The sequence below is a fragment of the Manacus vitellinus genome, unplaced genomic scaffold (genome assembly GCF_001715985.3).
Source record: "Manacus vitellinus isolate BGI_N305 unplaced genomic scaffold, ASM171598v3 scaffold_17_pilon, whole genome shotgun sequence".
Taxonomy (NCBI): domain Eukaryota; kingdom Metazoa; phylum Chordata; class Aves; order Passeriformes; family Pipridae; genus Manacus; species Manacus vitellinus.
In genome coordinates this window covers 14,141,639-14,158,576 of record NW_021939256.1, presented here as the reverse complement: position 1 = coordinate 14,158,576, position 16,938 = coordinate 14,141,639, and the positions used below count along the sequence as shown (strand labels likewise).

At 38.9% G+C, this 16,938-nt stretch overlaps 1 protein-coding gene across 2 annotated transcripts; it reads left to right on the top strand.

Annotated features, from left to right (window-relative positions):
• Nucleotides 1–6: 6 nt before the first annotated feature.
• Nucleotides 7–9,778, top strand: ATPSCKMT (ATP synthase c subunit lysine N-methyltransferase). Of its 2 annotated transcripts, none has more exons than XM_018070123.2 (5): nucleotides 7–108; nucleotides 674–945; nucleotides 1,992–2,129; nucleotides 2,870–2,920; nucleotides 8,227–9,778. In XM_018070123.2, exons 2-5 carry the CDS (start codon nucleotides 679–681, stop codon nucleotides 8,422–8,424), a joined length of 654 nt encoding a protein of 217 aa, XP_017925612.2. In that variant the 5' UTR covers nucleotides 7–108; nucleotides 674–678; the 3' UTR covers nucleotides 8,425–9,778. The 2 variants fall into 2 exon arrangements, with proteins under 2 accessions (XP_017925612.2, XP_008921079.3); XM_008922831.3 differs by having other exon boundaries at nucleotides 7–144.
• The last annotated feature ends 7,160 nt before the right edge of the window (nucleotides 9,779–16,938 follow it).

Below are 16,938 nucleotides of genomic sequence, written 5' to 3'. Positions count from 1 at the left end.
GGCAGTAGCGGACCGCATTGGGTGGCGTGAATGCGGCGGAGTGAAGATAGACACACGATGGAAGAAGTGTGTGCGGCGGAGTGAAGACAGATACACGACGAAAAAAGTGTACGCGGCACTTCTCTCCGGAGCGCCTTCAGAAAGGTTTCTGTCCCCCACCCCGCATAGCGAAGTGGTACTGCCCTTCCCTATAAATCCCGTGGGACAAGGGTGACTGTGGGTTGGTTTGTGTGTGTTTGTTCGTGCTTGCGGTGTCCAGCGCCGTCCCCTGGAAAAAAGTTTCTCCTGGGAGGAAGAACAAGAGCTCCTCCGGGACGTTTCCCTGGGCGCAGGCTCCCGGGCGGGCGGTCCCTGGCAGGGACGTCCCTGCCTGCGCCGCCCTTGAGCTGTTCCGAGATGCTCCCGGGTGGGGGGGGCTGTGGGCTTACATGGACACTGCGCTCCTGCCCCGAAACAGTGTAACCGCGTCCCTCGGCCTCTCAGCAACTGTAGCATGTCCCTAGGGTCTGGGAATCAGCTAAAGGAATATAAGGGAGGGGGTTGTTTGGTTGGGGTTTTTTGGTTTTGTTTTGCTTTGTTTCGAATGTCCTCTCTATTTGATATAACACACTGCTTTATCTCAAGTAAGCGTTTAATAAAGCTCTTAGTGAAAATACTCTTTGTCATCCCCCAGGTGCGATGTCCGAGGCGGTAGCGAAGAAGAGCCCGGCGCAGGATGGTGAGGGCAGCTCCAGGAGGAGCAGCTGGGGGCTGCTGGTCACGGCTGGGGTCGGTGGGACTCTGGTGGCCCTCTATGCTGTGGTCACCCCCTTTGTGACCCCAGCCCTGAGGAAGGTGTGCCTGCCCTTTGTTCCTGCAACTGCCACTCAGGTCCAGAATGTGCTGAAAATGTTGGAAAATAGAAGTGGCCCCCTAGTTGACATTGGTAGCGGGGATGGCCGCATTGTAAGTTATGGGCATTGCCTTCTTTTCATACCGTGTCTCAAAAAAGTACCAAATTCTGTAGCTGTGGCTGCCGTTTTCTCATACTTACGAATGTTTTGTCTTTGGCATCCAGTGTTTTTGTTTGAGTCTTATGCAAAGGATCAAAGTTGAGAAAGTTTAGGTGAGTAATAAATACTTTTTGCTCCAGTCTTGCAGCTTGACCAAGGCAGCATACAAAATGATAGCCTGGTCGTGGTGACTGGAGGGAATTGCACTGCATTCACATGAACAGATGCCATGAAAATATTGGTGCTGTGATTCCACATAGGTGTATAGCTGCAGCAAGTGACGCTGTGAGATTAAATAGCGCTGTGCTTTTGGAGCTGCAGTTCAAGCTTAATGTATAAAGGTGACAAGAGAAAAGGAGAATAAGAAATGACTGATAGATTACAAGAATAAAAATTCATAGTTCATCAGAAGTTTCCGGATTAAAACTTGTCAGTAACCTTTTAAATTATGTCTTAAACCTTTATTCTAGAAACTGGTGTCTTTTTGTATTTTTTTTTTTAAATATAGATCGAGAGATTACTTTCAGACTCTTGCTGTTAGTATGTCATTTTGGCTTTGATTCAGAGGTTGCTCAAGTTCCTACCCCTCACTGCTTTTCAAATAAGTGGCCTAATTTTGAACATTTTTCCTTGTGTGTTTCACTGTTCTCTCCATGGTCAATTTTGGTACTGTTTAATTCCAAGATAGTGTTGTGAATGTGTTTAATTAAACTTTTATGTAAGTCATACGTGTACTACAAGGTCACAGTTTTACCATATGAATGTTTACAAATTCATTTTGTTTGTCTGAATATACTAATTTCAATTGGATTAGTCATAATAGTAAAATGCAGTTTTGAGTTTCTGCTCACTATACTACACTATACTCTTGGGCATCTAAACCTGAGTGACTTACACAAGTGCTTTCTTTTGATTTATATTTTAAATAAAACTCTGTGCTACTGTTTAGATGAATAGACTTTTATGTTTCTAAGTGAAAATTTGTTTTCTTTCTTGCAGGTGATAGCAGCTGCAAAAAAGGGATTCAAAGCTGTTGGTTATGAATTAAATCCCTGGCTAGTTTGGTACTCCAGATACAGAGCCTGGAGAGATGGAGTACATCAGAATACCAAATTTTATATTTCAGACTTATGGAAGGTAGGTAGTGAAGTATGTAAGAAGGAATCTGCTATGACTGAGAGATTTTCATAGTTTGGAAATATTTTCCTGAAGGAACTGGAATGCTGACTGGCAACAAGGTGCTATACTGGGCTTTGAGCAAAGTACTTGTGCTGGGAGTCAAGTTTCTATGGGCTTACTGTGCTGCTCTGCTGGTTCTGTGCTTTGTTAATGTGCTGCCCTTTATCCATAAAGGCTCCTGGAGCAGGCCTGTGGCTGGTGAATTACGTGGGGCTTTTTTTGTGGGTTTGGAATTTTTTTTATTTTTTTTTTTCAGAGAGGAACATAGGAAAACTCCATGGCACTGACTGGAAGAACCCAGGCACTAGAATGCCTGGTATGTTTTTATAACTAGCTAACATTTAACAAAAACTTAAACTACACATGATTTTAACATTTACAGAAGCTATGAAAAAACTCCAAACTTAGATATAAATAAAATCATGTAGGTATTTTCTAAATTAATTCTTCCTGTGCTACTAGGATTGGTGCCATGTTCTTGGCCAGACAGTAGAATTTTTTGCTGTTCAGCAATATAAAGTTTTCTTTATGTGGAAATTTATGTGATGAAAAGTTGACATGGGATCTCCTTTCATATTTTTGGTCTAAATGCCTACTGGAAGAAGTGCAGCTAGAGGGGTGGGGAGAAAAGAATGGTGAGAACGTCTCCAAATATAAATGCCATTTTCATTAAGACTCGTTCTCAATTTTTATTTTAGGTTTCTTTTTCCCATTATACAAATATTGTTGTTTTTGGCGTACCTCAGATGGTAAGTTTACTATTTTTACACTGTTTAATTATTTTAATACCAAGGCATTCAGTGATAGTACATTTATCTGCAAAATGAACCAACCTGTAGCAGGTCACAGGTAGTCAGTAACAATCACAGAATGATAGAATGTTAAGGGGTTGGAAGAGACCTTGAAGATCATCTAGTCCCATCCTCCCTGCCATGGGGAGGGGCACCTCCCACTAGGTTGCTCAAGGCTTCATCCAACCTGGCCTCGAACAGGGCACCCCCAGCTTCCCTGGGCAACCTGTTCCAAGGTCTCACCACTCTCACAGGAAAGAATTTCTTTCTACTATTTAACCTAAATGTCCCCTCTTTCAATTTGCACTCATTCCTCTTTGTCCTATCACTTCAGTTCCTGCCTAAGAGTCCCTCTCCAGCTTCCCTATAGGCCCCCTTCAGACACTGGGAGGTTGCTATGATGTCTCTACACAACCGTCTCTTCTCCAAGCTGAACAGCCATAACTTTCTCAGCCTGTCTTTGTAGGGGAGATGCTCCAGTCCTTTTATCAATTTCATGGCCTTCCTTTGGACTTGCTCCAACAGTTCCACATCCTTATGTTGGGAGCACCAGAACTGTACACAGTACTCCAGATAGGGTCTCACCACAGCAGAGAGACAGAATCATATCCTTCAACCTGCTGGCCATGCTGCTTTTGTTGCAGCCCGGGATTCTGTTTGGCTTTATGGGCTGGGAGTGCCAGCTCATGTTGAGTTTTTTGTCAACCATCACCCCCAAGTCTTTCTCTGCTGGGCTGTTCCCGATCACTTCTCTACCCAACATGTAGGTGTGTCTGGGTTTTCTGTGACCTGCGTGTAGGGCCTTGCACTTTGGTTTGTTGAATTTCACGAGGTTTGCATCAGCCCACCTCTCAAGCCTGTCAAGGTCCCTCTGGGTGACATCCTTTCCCTCCAGCATGTCAACTGCAGCATACAGCTTGGTGTTGTCACTGAACTTGCTGAGGGTGTGCTTGATCCCAAATAATAATATTTTGCTATTTCATTGTTGCTTCTTAATGTCCATGATAAAGCCTGGTAAAACTTGTGACAGTATGCAGACTGAAGCTCTGAAAATACATCTGGTTTTGAGAAGAATTTTCTGTCCATTCGTTTGGAATCAAATGAAAACTGCTGTGCTAAAGTTGCTTGGAGGGAAGCCAATAAATTGGTTCTTGGAAATTTCAGTTTTGCATTCTGAAAAAAGGAGTTTGCAGGGAGAAGATGAAGTAGGAAATTCACTACAACTGATTTTTGGGAGCCTTGTTAGAGGAGAGTATTAAACTTTGCTTATGTTCTCCAAAAACCAGATCACCTCAAGTAGGCCAGCAGCTGATATATATTGAAATGACCCCTTGTCCACGTGTGGATTGTGAGGGTTTGGGAAGGTACACAAATACTTCAAGTAGCTCTCTAGCCTATGTTCAGTGTGTCCCTGGGGAAAATGCATTCTTTAAAACTGGTGAAGAAATTGAGTTGCATGGACTGCTTTAGGGCTCTCCTGCTTGAGTTCCAGCAGGGGGCAGTACAAACGTTTGGATTTGCAGTCAGGAATTCTGCCATGGCACTGAGGGGGAAAAGTGTGGGTGAAGAAAGCAGCTTTGGTGAATTAGAAATTAACAAATGCCCTGGGAAAACGTGGGTAATCCCAGCAGAAATACTGACTTAACTTTAAATGTACTAAAGTGGGATAAATTAGTAACAGCTGTGATAGAAAGAGTAACTGTAGGGCTCAGGAAAACCTGTAAATCCTAGGCTAAATTCTTTCAGTAGAAATACTGTCATAAATGCAACAGATGCAAGCATACAAACCTGTGTTTCCTGAGCATTCATTTGTTTATGATCCCCTTTAAATTTACTTCAGTCACAGCCCTCTGGAGTGACTGAATTAAGTTTTTTAGAAGCCTTAATACATTTTTTCTTTTTTTTTTACCGAGGACAATAGATTTCTTTAGCATTTTTAATAATGCTGGTCTGATTTGATGCTGCCACACAGTGCTTTTGTTTCATATGCAAGACTAGCTTACAAAACTTGGATTTATTGATCTTCAGGGAAGACTAAGATCTCTCTTGTTCTTGCAAGCATCTGGGGGAAGGTGCATTTGCTTCTGAGTCATTGTAGAGAGAGAGACACTTTTACTTGTTCAGGTCGGATGATGGAATTCTTACCAGGTGTTCATGTTCACAGCTTTTGTGTATTTAACTGATTATATACCGTTCAAAAGGTTTACTGAACTATCTATCCCAGCCTTTGCCTGACATAATATACATAAAATACAGTATGATTTAACACCTAAAGCAGCTGATTTAGATTTAAAACTATAGATTTAGCTTAAAAACTATTTTGAGTGGTTCAAGGATGCAATTCTTCCTGTTTGAACTGTTAACGATGTTTTCTAATTTAAGGGAACATAGATATGCAGTTTCACTAATTTTCATAATAACTCATTAAAAATTAGGCCATGTCTCTATTTGTAATTTCTGTAACAAATTAGACCTTCATCTACTGCTGTCTCCCCTTAGTTTTAGGTACCACAGTGGGCTTATTTTTCTAGTTTGTTCAAGGTGCGGTAGCAAAAATGTTTAAAAGCATTTACAGCATGGATGAAATCACAGCATAGAATGCTTAAAAATATTTGGAGGCAACTCTTTGATATATTGGGTCTATGACTATAATAATGTTCCTAAAATATTCTCTTGTAAGCTTAAATGCAACTGTAACAGGATATCAAAGGCACACCCTGCATGTATGTGACAACATAAGTTATCTGCACCCTTTGGAAACACATTTTCTTCAGTCAGTCTTATTTTCTAATAATGTTCTAGGGGTTTTTTTGGGTTTTTTTGTTTGTTTGTTTGTTTGTTTGGGTTGTTTTGTTTTTTCATTGTTTTTTGTTTTTGTTTGTTTGTTTTGGTTTTTTGTTTGTTTGTTTGGGTTTTTGTTGTTGGTTTTTTGGGGTTTTTTTGTGGGGTTTGTTTGGGGTTTTTGTTTGTTTTTGTTTTTTTTGTTTGGGTTTTCTTTCATTTTTGTGAAATTTTTATATATTTTGTGTCTTAAGGTGAGCTACATTTGTAAATAATTACTATCCTTTTAACCTTTTAGTATCTAAATGTTGCATCATTATATCAAAGTAAACAGAGTTTTACACATAATAGAAGTAGCCTGTGGAGTTTGCTGTTTGTAATTACTCATTCAGATACATACAGTAGGTAAGAATAAAAGGAACTCCAAATGGATGTGTACTGCTGATCTGCTTAAGCGTGCCAATGCTATAAAAATTTCCGAAGGTCAAAAATGGCTAAATCTGTTAAATTTCTCTTTTTTTTTTTTCTTTATTTTTCATCCAGAACCTAATCACTATCTGAGATGAGAAAAATATCTTTGTATTCTAGGTGCGTTAATTCATTTCTCACTTAATTCATAGCAAAATTTACGAGGAGAGCATCTGACTGGGAAGGGTGTTGCTCCGTTCTAGAAAAGTAGTGGTATTTCCCTTGACTTTCATATCCTCTCAGTTTTTGGGAATGGAGGAAAGCTAGACCATAGGTGTTCAACCAAGGAGAGTTACATAGTGGTATGTAGCAACATCCTGTTCTCTAGATTGGAGAGAGATCAGTTTGGTGGATGGACTACTCAATGGATAAGGAATTGACTGGATGGCTCTGTCCAGTGGATAATGGTCAGTAGCTCAATGTCCAGATGGAGATCGATCACAAGTGCTATTCCTCAGGGGTCTGCCAGTCCTGCTTAACAACTTCATTAATGACAGAAATGGTGGGATTGAGTGCACCCTCAGAAAAATTTGCAGATGACACCAAGCTGAGTTGTGCAGTTAACGTGCCTGAAGAATGGGAGGCCATCCAGAAGGACCTGGACAAGAGGTGGGCCCATGGGAACATCATGCAGTTCAACAAGACCAAGTGCAAGGTGCTGCACCTGGGCCGGGGCAACACTGGTATCAATACATGCTGGGGGATGAACAGACTGAGAGCAGCCCTGCTGAGAAGGACTTGGGGGTGCTGGTGGATAAAAAATATGAACATGAGCCAGCAATGTGCACTTGCAGCCCAGAAAGCCAATTGTATCCTGGGCTGCATCCAAAGCAGTGTGGGCACCAGGTTGAGGGAGGGGATTCTGCCCCTCTGCTCTGCTCTGGTGAGACCCCATCTGGTGTACTGCATCTAGCTCTGGGGTCCTCAGTACAAGACAGATATGGATCTGTTGGAGCAGGTTCAGAGGAGGGCTGCAAGCATGATCAGAGGGTGTAGCATCGAGGGCTGGAGCTCCTCTCCTATAAAGACAAGTTGAGAGAGCTGGGGTTGTTCAGCTTGGAGAAGACTTGACTCTGGGGAGACCTTGTTGCGGCCTTTCAGTACTTAAAGTACTTAGAAGAGATGGGGACAGACTTTTTAGTAGGACCTATAGTGGCAAAAAAAGGGGTAATGGTTTTAAACTAAAAGAGGGTGGATTCAGACTAGATGTAAGAAAATTTTTATGATGGTGGAACACTGGCACAGGTTGCCTAGAGAGGTGGTAGATGCCCCATCACTGTAAATACACAGTCATGCTGGATGGGGCTCTGAGCAACCTGATCTAGTTGAAGATGTCCCAGCCCATGGCAGGGGGGTTGAACTAGACGACCTTTAAAGGTCCCTTCTAATCCAAACTATTCTATGATTCTACATTCTGTTTCATGCAGTGCTGCTGCAGGGACTTGCACGTGTTAACAGGCTGTGGATTCATCAAAGCTCAATTTCAATAGCATTTCACATACCAGCACTTCTCCATACAGTGACAGCAGAATGTTTGCTTTTAGTTGTTGTCTGTGTGATGTTTTGGGTGTCCTAGTATCTGTCTTGGGGTTAGACTGTAAATTATGAGCACTGGTGACATTTGAGTTCCACACAATAGCTCATGAACCTAGGGGTGTCAGAAATAGCATAAATTCAGAGGGCTGAGCTTTCATTCTCTATAGAGGAGAATCCCACTGAAGGGAATCATGAATTGGAACATGCAAAGTCTTTTCTTTGTCTTTTTTTTTAATCTAAGGGATAAGTTTTTGATTTAATTTTTAGAACTTAGATGTCACCAATTGGGCACAATAGCCATTTTCTAGTTTTAGATATTCTTTGTCAAGGTATCAAAGCCAAAATATATATCATACTTTTGTAAGAGTTTAAAAAAAATCCTCAAACCTTGGACTTCTCTTGAACACTTGAATTAGATTCTAAAGAGAATGCTTCTGTGTTTTTACTGCTTCTGAAAGCTTTTTACTATTACTCAACAGATGCCACAGTTGGAGAAGAAGCTGGAAGAAGAACTTGAATGTAATGCCAGAATCATTGCCTGTCGCTTTCCTTTCCCTTGCTGGATTCCAGATCATACTACTGGAGAGGGAATAGACACTGTGTGGGCCTATGATTTGAAACATTATAGAAGATGTGAAACAAAAAACTTGGAAATTACACCAGAGAGAGAATCTTAAACAACTAATTTGTTTTTTATACTGAAATTTTTAACTTTGACTTTACCTGTTGAAGATAAGATAGAGCCCCAGCATATGGAGATATATATATTCACTTAAAGAACTAAAGTGCACTGATTATCTGAAAGCAAACAAAGGTTACTGAAAGATGTAGTTAAATGGCTTAATGTAGTGTCCTGGTTTAACTCCATCTGGCAATGAAGTACCACACAGGTGTTTACCCCAGTTCTCACACTCCCCCCATGTCATGGGAAGGAAAATTGGGGAAAAGATTATACCCATGGGTTGAGATAAGAATAGTTTAATAATTGAAGTAAATTTAATAATATTAAAAATTGCAATGAAAAGAGAGACAGAAAAAGACAGGAGTAAAATCCAAGAAAGATGAGTGATCCACAATACCCCTCATTGACTGATACCCAGCCCATCCCAGAGCAGTAATTGGCCCTTCCTTGCCAACTCCCCCCAGTTTATATACTGGGCACGATGGCATGGAATATCCCTTTGGCTAGTTTGGATTGGCTATTCTGGCCATGCACCCTCCCAGCTTCTTGAACGCCTCCTTGTTGTCAGGGCATGGGAAACTGAAAAGTCCTTGGCTTGGGGCAGATGCTGCTCATCATCAACTAAAACACCAATGTTACCAGCGTTATTTTCATCCTAAATTCTAAACAGAGCATTCTACCAGCTACTAGGAAGAAAATTAACTCTATCCCAGATGAAACATGACATGTAGCTAGTAAAAATTATGAGAAAGTTTTATAGAAGTGGAAAGCTTTAATATGGAAAATGGGATAAAAATCATAGACCAGTACTGTTAGGGGGAATTTCTATGTGAATAAAATGTTCAAATTGGTGAACTTAATATATTTATTCTTTCTGATGCTACATAGCATTTGGTGTTGGTGTTGGAAGCAGTGTGCAAGTGGCTTCTCAAATGAGCTGTAGTTCCCAAATGTCTTCATTATGTGGCAAGTAGGCATAATACTGCATACACAAAACTGATCCAGGTAGACTATGATGGTGATACCAATTGTTCACACCTGAGCCTTGAATGTGTACCTTTAATAGTTGAGTATGATAAAAGAAGCAAATATAATAAGTTGTTTATTCATTAACATAAGTACAGCCTCTCATTATATTACTGAATTTTAATTTCACTTGTTATGTGAAAACAAACTGCAGAAGTATGCTCTTACTGAACTTTTATTGGTATAAGCCTTTGCAGATGGCCATAATTTTTCCTAACCCCTCTGCTTCAGGAAGGGGTTTCAGAAGTCATTTACTTATCAGCGAAGTGTCAACATTTCTGTGTGCTCAAACTTTGGATAAAGGTATGGATGAGAGTTGCTTACTTGAATGTTTGAAGGCTGTCTATGATTCCAGAGCTAGTTCTTCCAGCTAGCTTGGCTAAATCTGATTGAACATCCTTTAATTTATGATGGGAGATGAGACGGAAGGTTTTCAATCAGACTTCTTTTCCCTTCTACTTTTCTATACCATCTGATGAGATCTCAGAAACCCATGGTATCACTGCATGGCTTTTCCTTCTAAGAGAAGTAAGTTCTCCGTGTCCTTTTGCCGATGCTGGTTTGCAGTGGGGCACTGTCACTGCACTGGCATTTTCCTTTTCTACCATGGTTACAGCACTTTTCTGTTTTATAAAACAGAAATGTTTTATAAAACGTTATCTGCTTACTTGTTCTTTTTTCTGGTCTCAAGTAAAGTTTTACTGTTTTCACCCAGTAACAATTGGTTAAAGCCTCTCTTGGCCCCAGTTAACATATAGCCTGTTCGTTAAGCAGTGACTATGTAAGTTTGTCAGACCTTTGCATATATGATACCCATAGAATGAAGCTAAACAAGCTAGGCAATTGTCACCTGACTTCAAGGCAGTCGTTATCACAACTAAAATTATCTCAGACCAAGAGAAGTGCTGAGACTGTATAATTTCAGATAAATACAAAGTCTGTGACATTTTATTATGTGTCAGGAGAGCAAATTTGCTGGACAATAGTATCTGGCTTGAAGAGAAGTTGTGTGCTATTTGGGATGCATAGCCTACAATGATACCAATACCCAGGCTTTTTGGTTTTGGTTGAGGGGAGAGGAAGGAGAATTTAAAATTCAAATCTACATTGAGGACTTGAAATGGAGCAGTGGCATGGTTTTGTCCTGATAAGGTATACGAAACAGGGAAAAAAAGGGGCAAATGTATCTGGAGTCTGCAAAGGAGAGGTAATTTCAGCCTCGCGTGGCAAAGCACAAGTGTAAATGTGGGGACTGTGTACTGAAGTACATTGGTTTCTGGTAAGCAGGCTTTTACAGCCTTTCACTGCAATGTTACATAAAGCATCTTGTAAAACTACACTATATTCTTTCTGTCATGATCTAAATGTTATGATTATTACACAGTGACAGTACAGTGGCTTATCTGAAATGGATGAATTTAATATCCCAAGGCTATAAAAGTGGAACCTTAGAGAAAGGAAATCTGAAATTATTTCTATTGGAAAAAGACCACACAAAGTGTAAATTAGCTAATTAAGCAGGGTCCTTCCTCAAATGATTATAAAGGAGAAGAGGACGCAACAGATTTTGATCAATTGAGTTGTGACCCATCTGCAGTGCAGTGCTTTGACCCAAGTTTCTGCAGTGCTGTTCACTACAGTTATTTTGTAGGGAATGAAGCAGCTGTTTGCTTTTTTTCTGTGTTTGACTATATATTTTTCTATTGCATTAATGTTTACCTGTTAACAGGTAAAACTGAATTTCTCATTTCTACCTGTGGTAATGGTTTGGGGATGTGCACTTCTTAATTGCCACCTACTGCTCCAGAAATACTTGTTAAGAGGGCGAAATAGAATTAATGATGTGATGGTCTGAGCTTTAGGAGAGCTAAGTCCTGCCATCAAGGCAAGGAGGAATTTTTAAATGTTTTAATGTAAAGCAGAGGCCTGTTTCTTCCTCTGGCCACTTACATTTGGGGGCCTACATTGAAATAGCAGTGATCTGAAAGTTTGGAATTCCTTACAATGTAAGGAAATGTGCTGTATTTCTTGGCTTAGGTGTGAAATGGAAAGCAAATTGCTCTAATTTACACAGGAGAACTGGGAAATCATTTTCTCATCTTATTGACTTCAATTTTTCCATCACTTTCTATGTTCTCCATTTGGTTTGCAAGATTAAATACTTAACTGTGACTTCAGTTATCACTGTATGGATTATTATGTTGATACATTTCCAATTGCTAAGGTAATGTATTATGATTTTGTTGATATGCTACTTCAGAGTACAAATTTGTTTCTTCTGAAAACCAGGAAAGAGAACTGCCCTTATTGAATAACACTGTAGGTCTGAAGCCAAAAAGAGGAAATCTTCAAGCTACACATGCTGTTCAATACCAAAGTAATTCAGATACATAGAAAAAACCATAGTTTATTTTTGTTTGTATCTTCTAGTAGAATCACTTGCCTTTCGGGAGTTACATGTTTTATTCTCTTCTTGCCCTGCCAGGTCTGAGCAAAAAAAGTTGTTACATTATTGAATAATTCTTTCCTGAAATACTGTAGAATTTTATTTTTTTGCAAATAATACAGGTCAGACTTTCTTTTTTTTTTTTTTGTTCTTCCCTATCCTCTCTCCTCTTTTTCTTTTATTCTTATATTGAGACACATTATGTCCCTAGAGGTTTTGTGATGCAAGATAAATTGTACCAATGCAGCATCTGAGTGCTGCAATTCTAATTTTTTAGTTTCCCATTTCCATTTTGCATAAATTGGCTTTCTAGGAAAAAGGAGAGGGTTATGGCTACAAGAGAGCCATCTGATAGGCAGCTTGCTCGTTATACTGCACAGTCACTACAGCCACACAGCAATGTCAACAAAGCCTGTCCGGTTTTGTTTGGGAAATATACGCATATCATGTGACTTTTAGGCATTTCTGTATCACTGGGTGTATAGAAGTACTTGGCTTATCCTCTGATCTGAGTATATTCTGTCAGTTAATCTAATACTGCTCCAATCCTCTGAGCTGCTGGTTTACTTCTGAGTCATGAGTTGTAGCCAGGTAAGAAGATACAGAATCCACTTTCAAATAAAGCACCACATTTCACAAATCAGTTGAATGAGTATGATCTGTGGAAAAAAGTTTCAAAGCCCAGGCTTTGGGGAAGTCATTTACCTTCCATGAAGGACAGACACCTTTCAGAAGGCAATAGAGATCTGAATTCTGCATATTTTTTAAAAAAACTACTTGAGCTTTGCTTTTCTCAAGTGTGTGTTCTTCAAAATTTTTAGCACCTTAATACCATTCTAAGATCTGTAGGGGAAGTGAGCAGGGGCAACATTCTGGTTATCTTTCATATTTTGAGCTGTGGGAGGAAAGGAGGAAAGGGATCTTATGGACCAAGTATGGCAGTTTTGTCTGTTTCAGAGGCAGTTTGACAGACTTGCCCATCATCTGTGCATACTTCTCATTGAACAGGAAAATCCATACTAAGAATAGGCTGTGATGAGAATTCACTTAGACATGGATTCATGTCTGATACCATTACACTTGGACAAACTTATTGATAGATTTCTTCATAGTTCTATAGTTTCGTTTTCCATGGTTTACAAATACTGAAGCATTTTTTCAAAAAAGGACATGAATCCTTCCAAGTAATGGTTCAGTTTTAGGTTGTCCTGTGCAGGGCTAGGAGTTGGACTTCGATGACCCTTGTTGGTTGCTTCCAATTCAGGATATTCTATGATTCTATGGTTGAAGAGGGCAGCCTAATATCAGATTTAATGCCAGTAAATTCTGCTTTGACTGATTTATTTTTCTTTTACATTTGACAAGATTGCAGTTCTCTAGGTTTAAAATGTAGACCCAACTTGTGTTCCAGAAGTAATATAAGTCTCTTCTAGAAGATTTCTTGAATTCTTGGTAAGACAGTGTGGCAACTATGTCTAACTTAAAAATTACCCTTGAGTGAGATTACTGAACATATTAATTCTGAAGCTTTTTGCTTTGCATGGTAATCTTTCTTTTCACCCTTGTATGTTTTACTGAGGGAGACTTAGATAAGAATAACTACAATTTTTTCCCATTTTATTTCTGAATTCTGCCTCTTTATTTGTTTGCTTTTATTTTTTCATATTGTCTTTTTACAATTTGACTGTTTGACTTTCAGATCTTCTAATTTCCTTTTATTTTTTCCTGTAAATTAGGGTTTTTTGGGGGTGACTGGTTTTTTTTTGGTGTTGTTTTTTTCCCCAGCAACTTTCAGGAAGACTAAATATGTTATGGAATGTTCTTTTTCTCTCTAATGTTTTAACATGCATTTGACTAACCTTCTTGATTTATTTAGCAGTCTGTATGCTGACATAGCATGACTTTTGTTTCCAGTGGATGAAAGAAAAACACATCCACCCCAATGGTATTTAGATTGAAAAATAGCTTTGGTCTACAACAATTCTGGTTATTTAGGAGTTTTAAGTACCTAATTTCACTTTTTTATTATATTTCACCACTTGGCAAATGAATACAGGCTTTTTATCCCTTCAGTAGTTCTTTGAATTTGTGTTATTTGTTCAGGTGGGACTTTTGCTGACTTCTTTTTCTTAGTATAATATTGGGTTTTCTATTAGGGGCTTTGGTTGGAATGTCAGATGGATGTTTTTTCTGCAAGTTGATGTATAGACTGTATAATCACTGTGATGCAATCCAGTGAACTGCTAACATTGGTAAAAATGAAATAAAACTTGCTTACCAGTAAATGCACAGGGATATTTTTCAGCTTACTGTATATGTGTGGTTTTTAAAAGTAAATTAGGTTTTTGAAGGCCATATAAAACTTGTGGCACAAAGAGGTCTTTGCAAGGTCAGAAGAAGTAAATTACTGGCTTTCAACCTGAGGTTTGTGGCTACCTTCTGAGGAATCCACAAAAAGTAATTTAAAAAGCACATCTACTATCAGTAGGTTTATATTTGCTGCCCATGGTTGTATTCTTCCACTGGAAAATTTTAATGTGTCAGAAACGGTCATTTGAAAATCTCTGAACTAAAAATATGGGTTTACATAAGATATTAGCTAAATGAAAATGAGTTTTTCAAAGTGAGGAGTTTTTGGTTTTTTTCCTTTTCTGTTGTTCCTTGCCTGGATTATTGATCTTTGAACCCCTGCAATGTACAAATGCATGAGCCTCTGTGTCTTTTCTGGTAAGCATGTAACTTCCTATTTTACTATGTGAGAGCAGTTGCATGGTTTTGCACATTCCCATTGCATTCTAATAATTCTATCTTTTTAGGTACTCTATGATATATATCACAGGTAATTTATGATATATACCCTGCTATAATGGTCTACTTAATTTTTTATTAGGAGCTGCTTAAACATTAAATTTACATCTTCAAAACACCTGATGAAGGCTGTCTAAAAAGCCAAGAGAATTTGTGAAACTCTTTAAAGATGTAATGTCTGTAGCTGTCCATGCCAGAACTCAGATTCAGAGAGACATAAACACCTCTCTCTTGCATATGCCTTCTTGATTTTTTTTTTGATTGAAAATGGAAGTCTGAAGAGGAGACACGAAATAAATTATAAAAACTTGAGAAATAATGAAAGTTCTGGGAGAGAAAAATGTGAATGGTGAGGGATATAGCCAAAATCTAAGGGGCCTACTCTGTCACTATCACTCCAGCCTATAAGGTTTGATGATCTTTTTTTTTTTTTGATTTCCCTAAGATTATGCAGCTCTTCTTGAGCATATACTTCTTTTTCTCTCTTTCCTATTGTTTTTTCAAGTTCATCAGAGTGTACACGAATCGAAATAATTTATATGTCCAAGTGGGCCATTCTCTAAACTGTGTACAGTGACCTTCATCATCTGTGTTCATGTGTATTTTATTGCTGCTTCCTTCTTTTCAGTACGCAGAAACCAGACTTATACTCTGAATATCTTTATGCTCAATCTGTAAATCAGCTTTGTGGGTGTGATCAATACCAATTAAGTTTATTTGCAAACACAGATGTTGCACTGAAGTAATTCTAAAAAGAGTTTGAGCAGGAATGAAAAAATTAATGGTCATCATGGGAAAATACAAATGTTACTTAGTGATGGTAAATCTAAATTTAAATCTAAAATACTGATGTTATTTAGTGTTATTTAGGGATGGTAGAGTCTCCTGCCATTGAGGTACTTCTGATTTTAGTGGGCAGTGTGATGTGTCAGTCAAAGTCAGGGAATGGAAGACTAGTACAAAAGCAGCACTATGCGTCGTGCTTTAAAAGAAGCTAATTTTCTAACACTATCTTCAGAGGCTGCCTTCTGGTTTTATCTAAATTATTAAGTACAGTTATTTTTCTGATGAAGAGTATGATGGTAGGAAAGTATTATTGGCTGAGCTTATAAAACTACTGAGCCTCTTGAAGTGTTTGTCCTATAGAGAAATAGTTCATGTAATTTCTTTACCCTTTCCTCCCCCATACAAAAAACCCCCCAACCCTCTGGAGTGTCAACATTACAGAATTAAAATGGAAACTACATTTATCACCTTTAGAAATTAAACATTGGGAAACAGCTTCTAATATGAAAAAGTTGCTTCAGCAGCTGGGTCTTATTTACCAGAGAGCATGAAGTATAATGTAGGTCAGATCCAGACTGGCTTAAAAAATGGTTTAAGTTACTTAGAAGAAGTTAATATTTCTTTTGAGTCTCCTGGACATACACTCTGAATTAAGTTGTTTGATTATTCTAATAGAAACACTGATCAAATAGCACTCTTCCCAGGATTATTTGTCTACTGCATGAAAACGAAGTAATCTAAGTGCTTTCCATGCACAGGAAACCGGGATGCTGGATCTGTCATGAGGTTTTGTCTATAGCTGTTTTCTGTTTTCTTCATGTTTGTCTGTATTTTGGAAGACTGTGAACATCAGATGATTGGAATGGGGACATTTTTCCTCTTGGGTGATACCTGTAGGCGTAAGGGCAAAGGACAAATTAGATGTTGAAGCATACCTTTGATCCCTTTCAGGATATCTGATCAATAGTGATTCTTCGTATAGTATTGTTTTAGGCTGGCTTTGGTAAAATTTTCATTTCCACAGGCACAAAACTAGATGTTGCTTGTCACTCATTTGTCTCTCTATTCTGTTGTATGCCTGAAGAATCTATGTTGGCAATCTTTCTGTTTCTATGCAAAATACACAGGAACTGTTTTATTGGCCTTGAGAACTTCTATTACCCTGGTGAGACAGTGTTGCCTTCCTGGTGCTGGATACGCAGGTCATTCACTGTCTCAGCTTGTAAGTATCAGGGTTGTGAATGTGAATCAGCTTTCTTGTTAGGGTGTCCATGCAGCACTGAACCCAGGATACTGGAGCTCAAGTTCTACAGCAGATAACCCAATCAAAAGTGCTGAGCTTCAGTTTCCCTTTATTGTTAGATCCTCACTGATCACTACATGCAGCCCACACCCCTACAAAATAAACAGCCCCCATCTCAACCTCATCCATCAAAATATAGT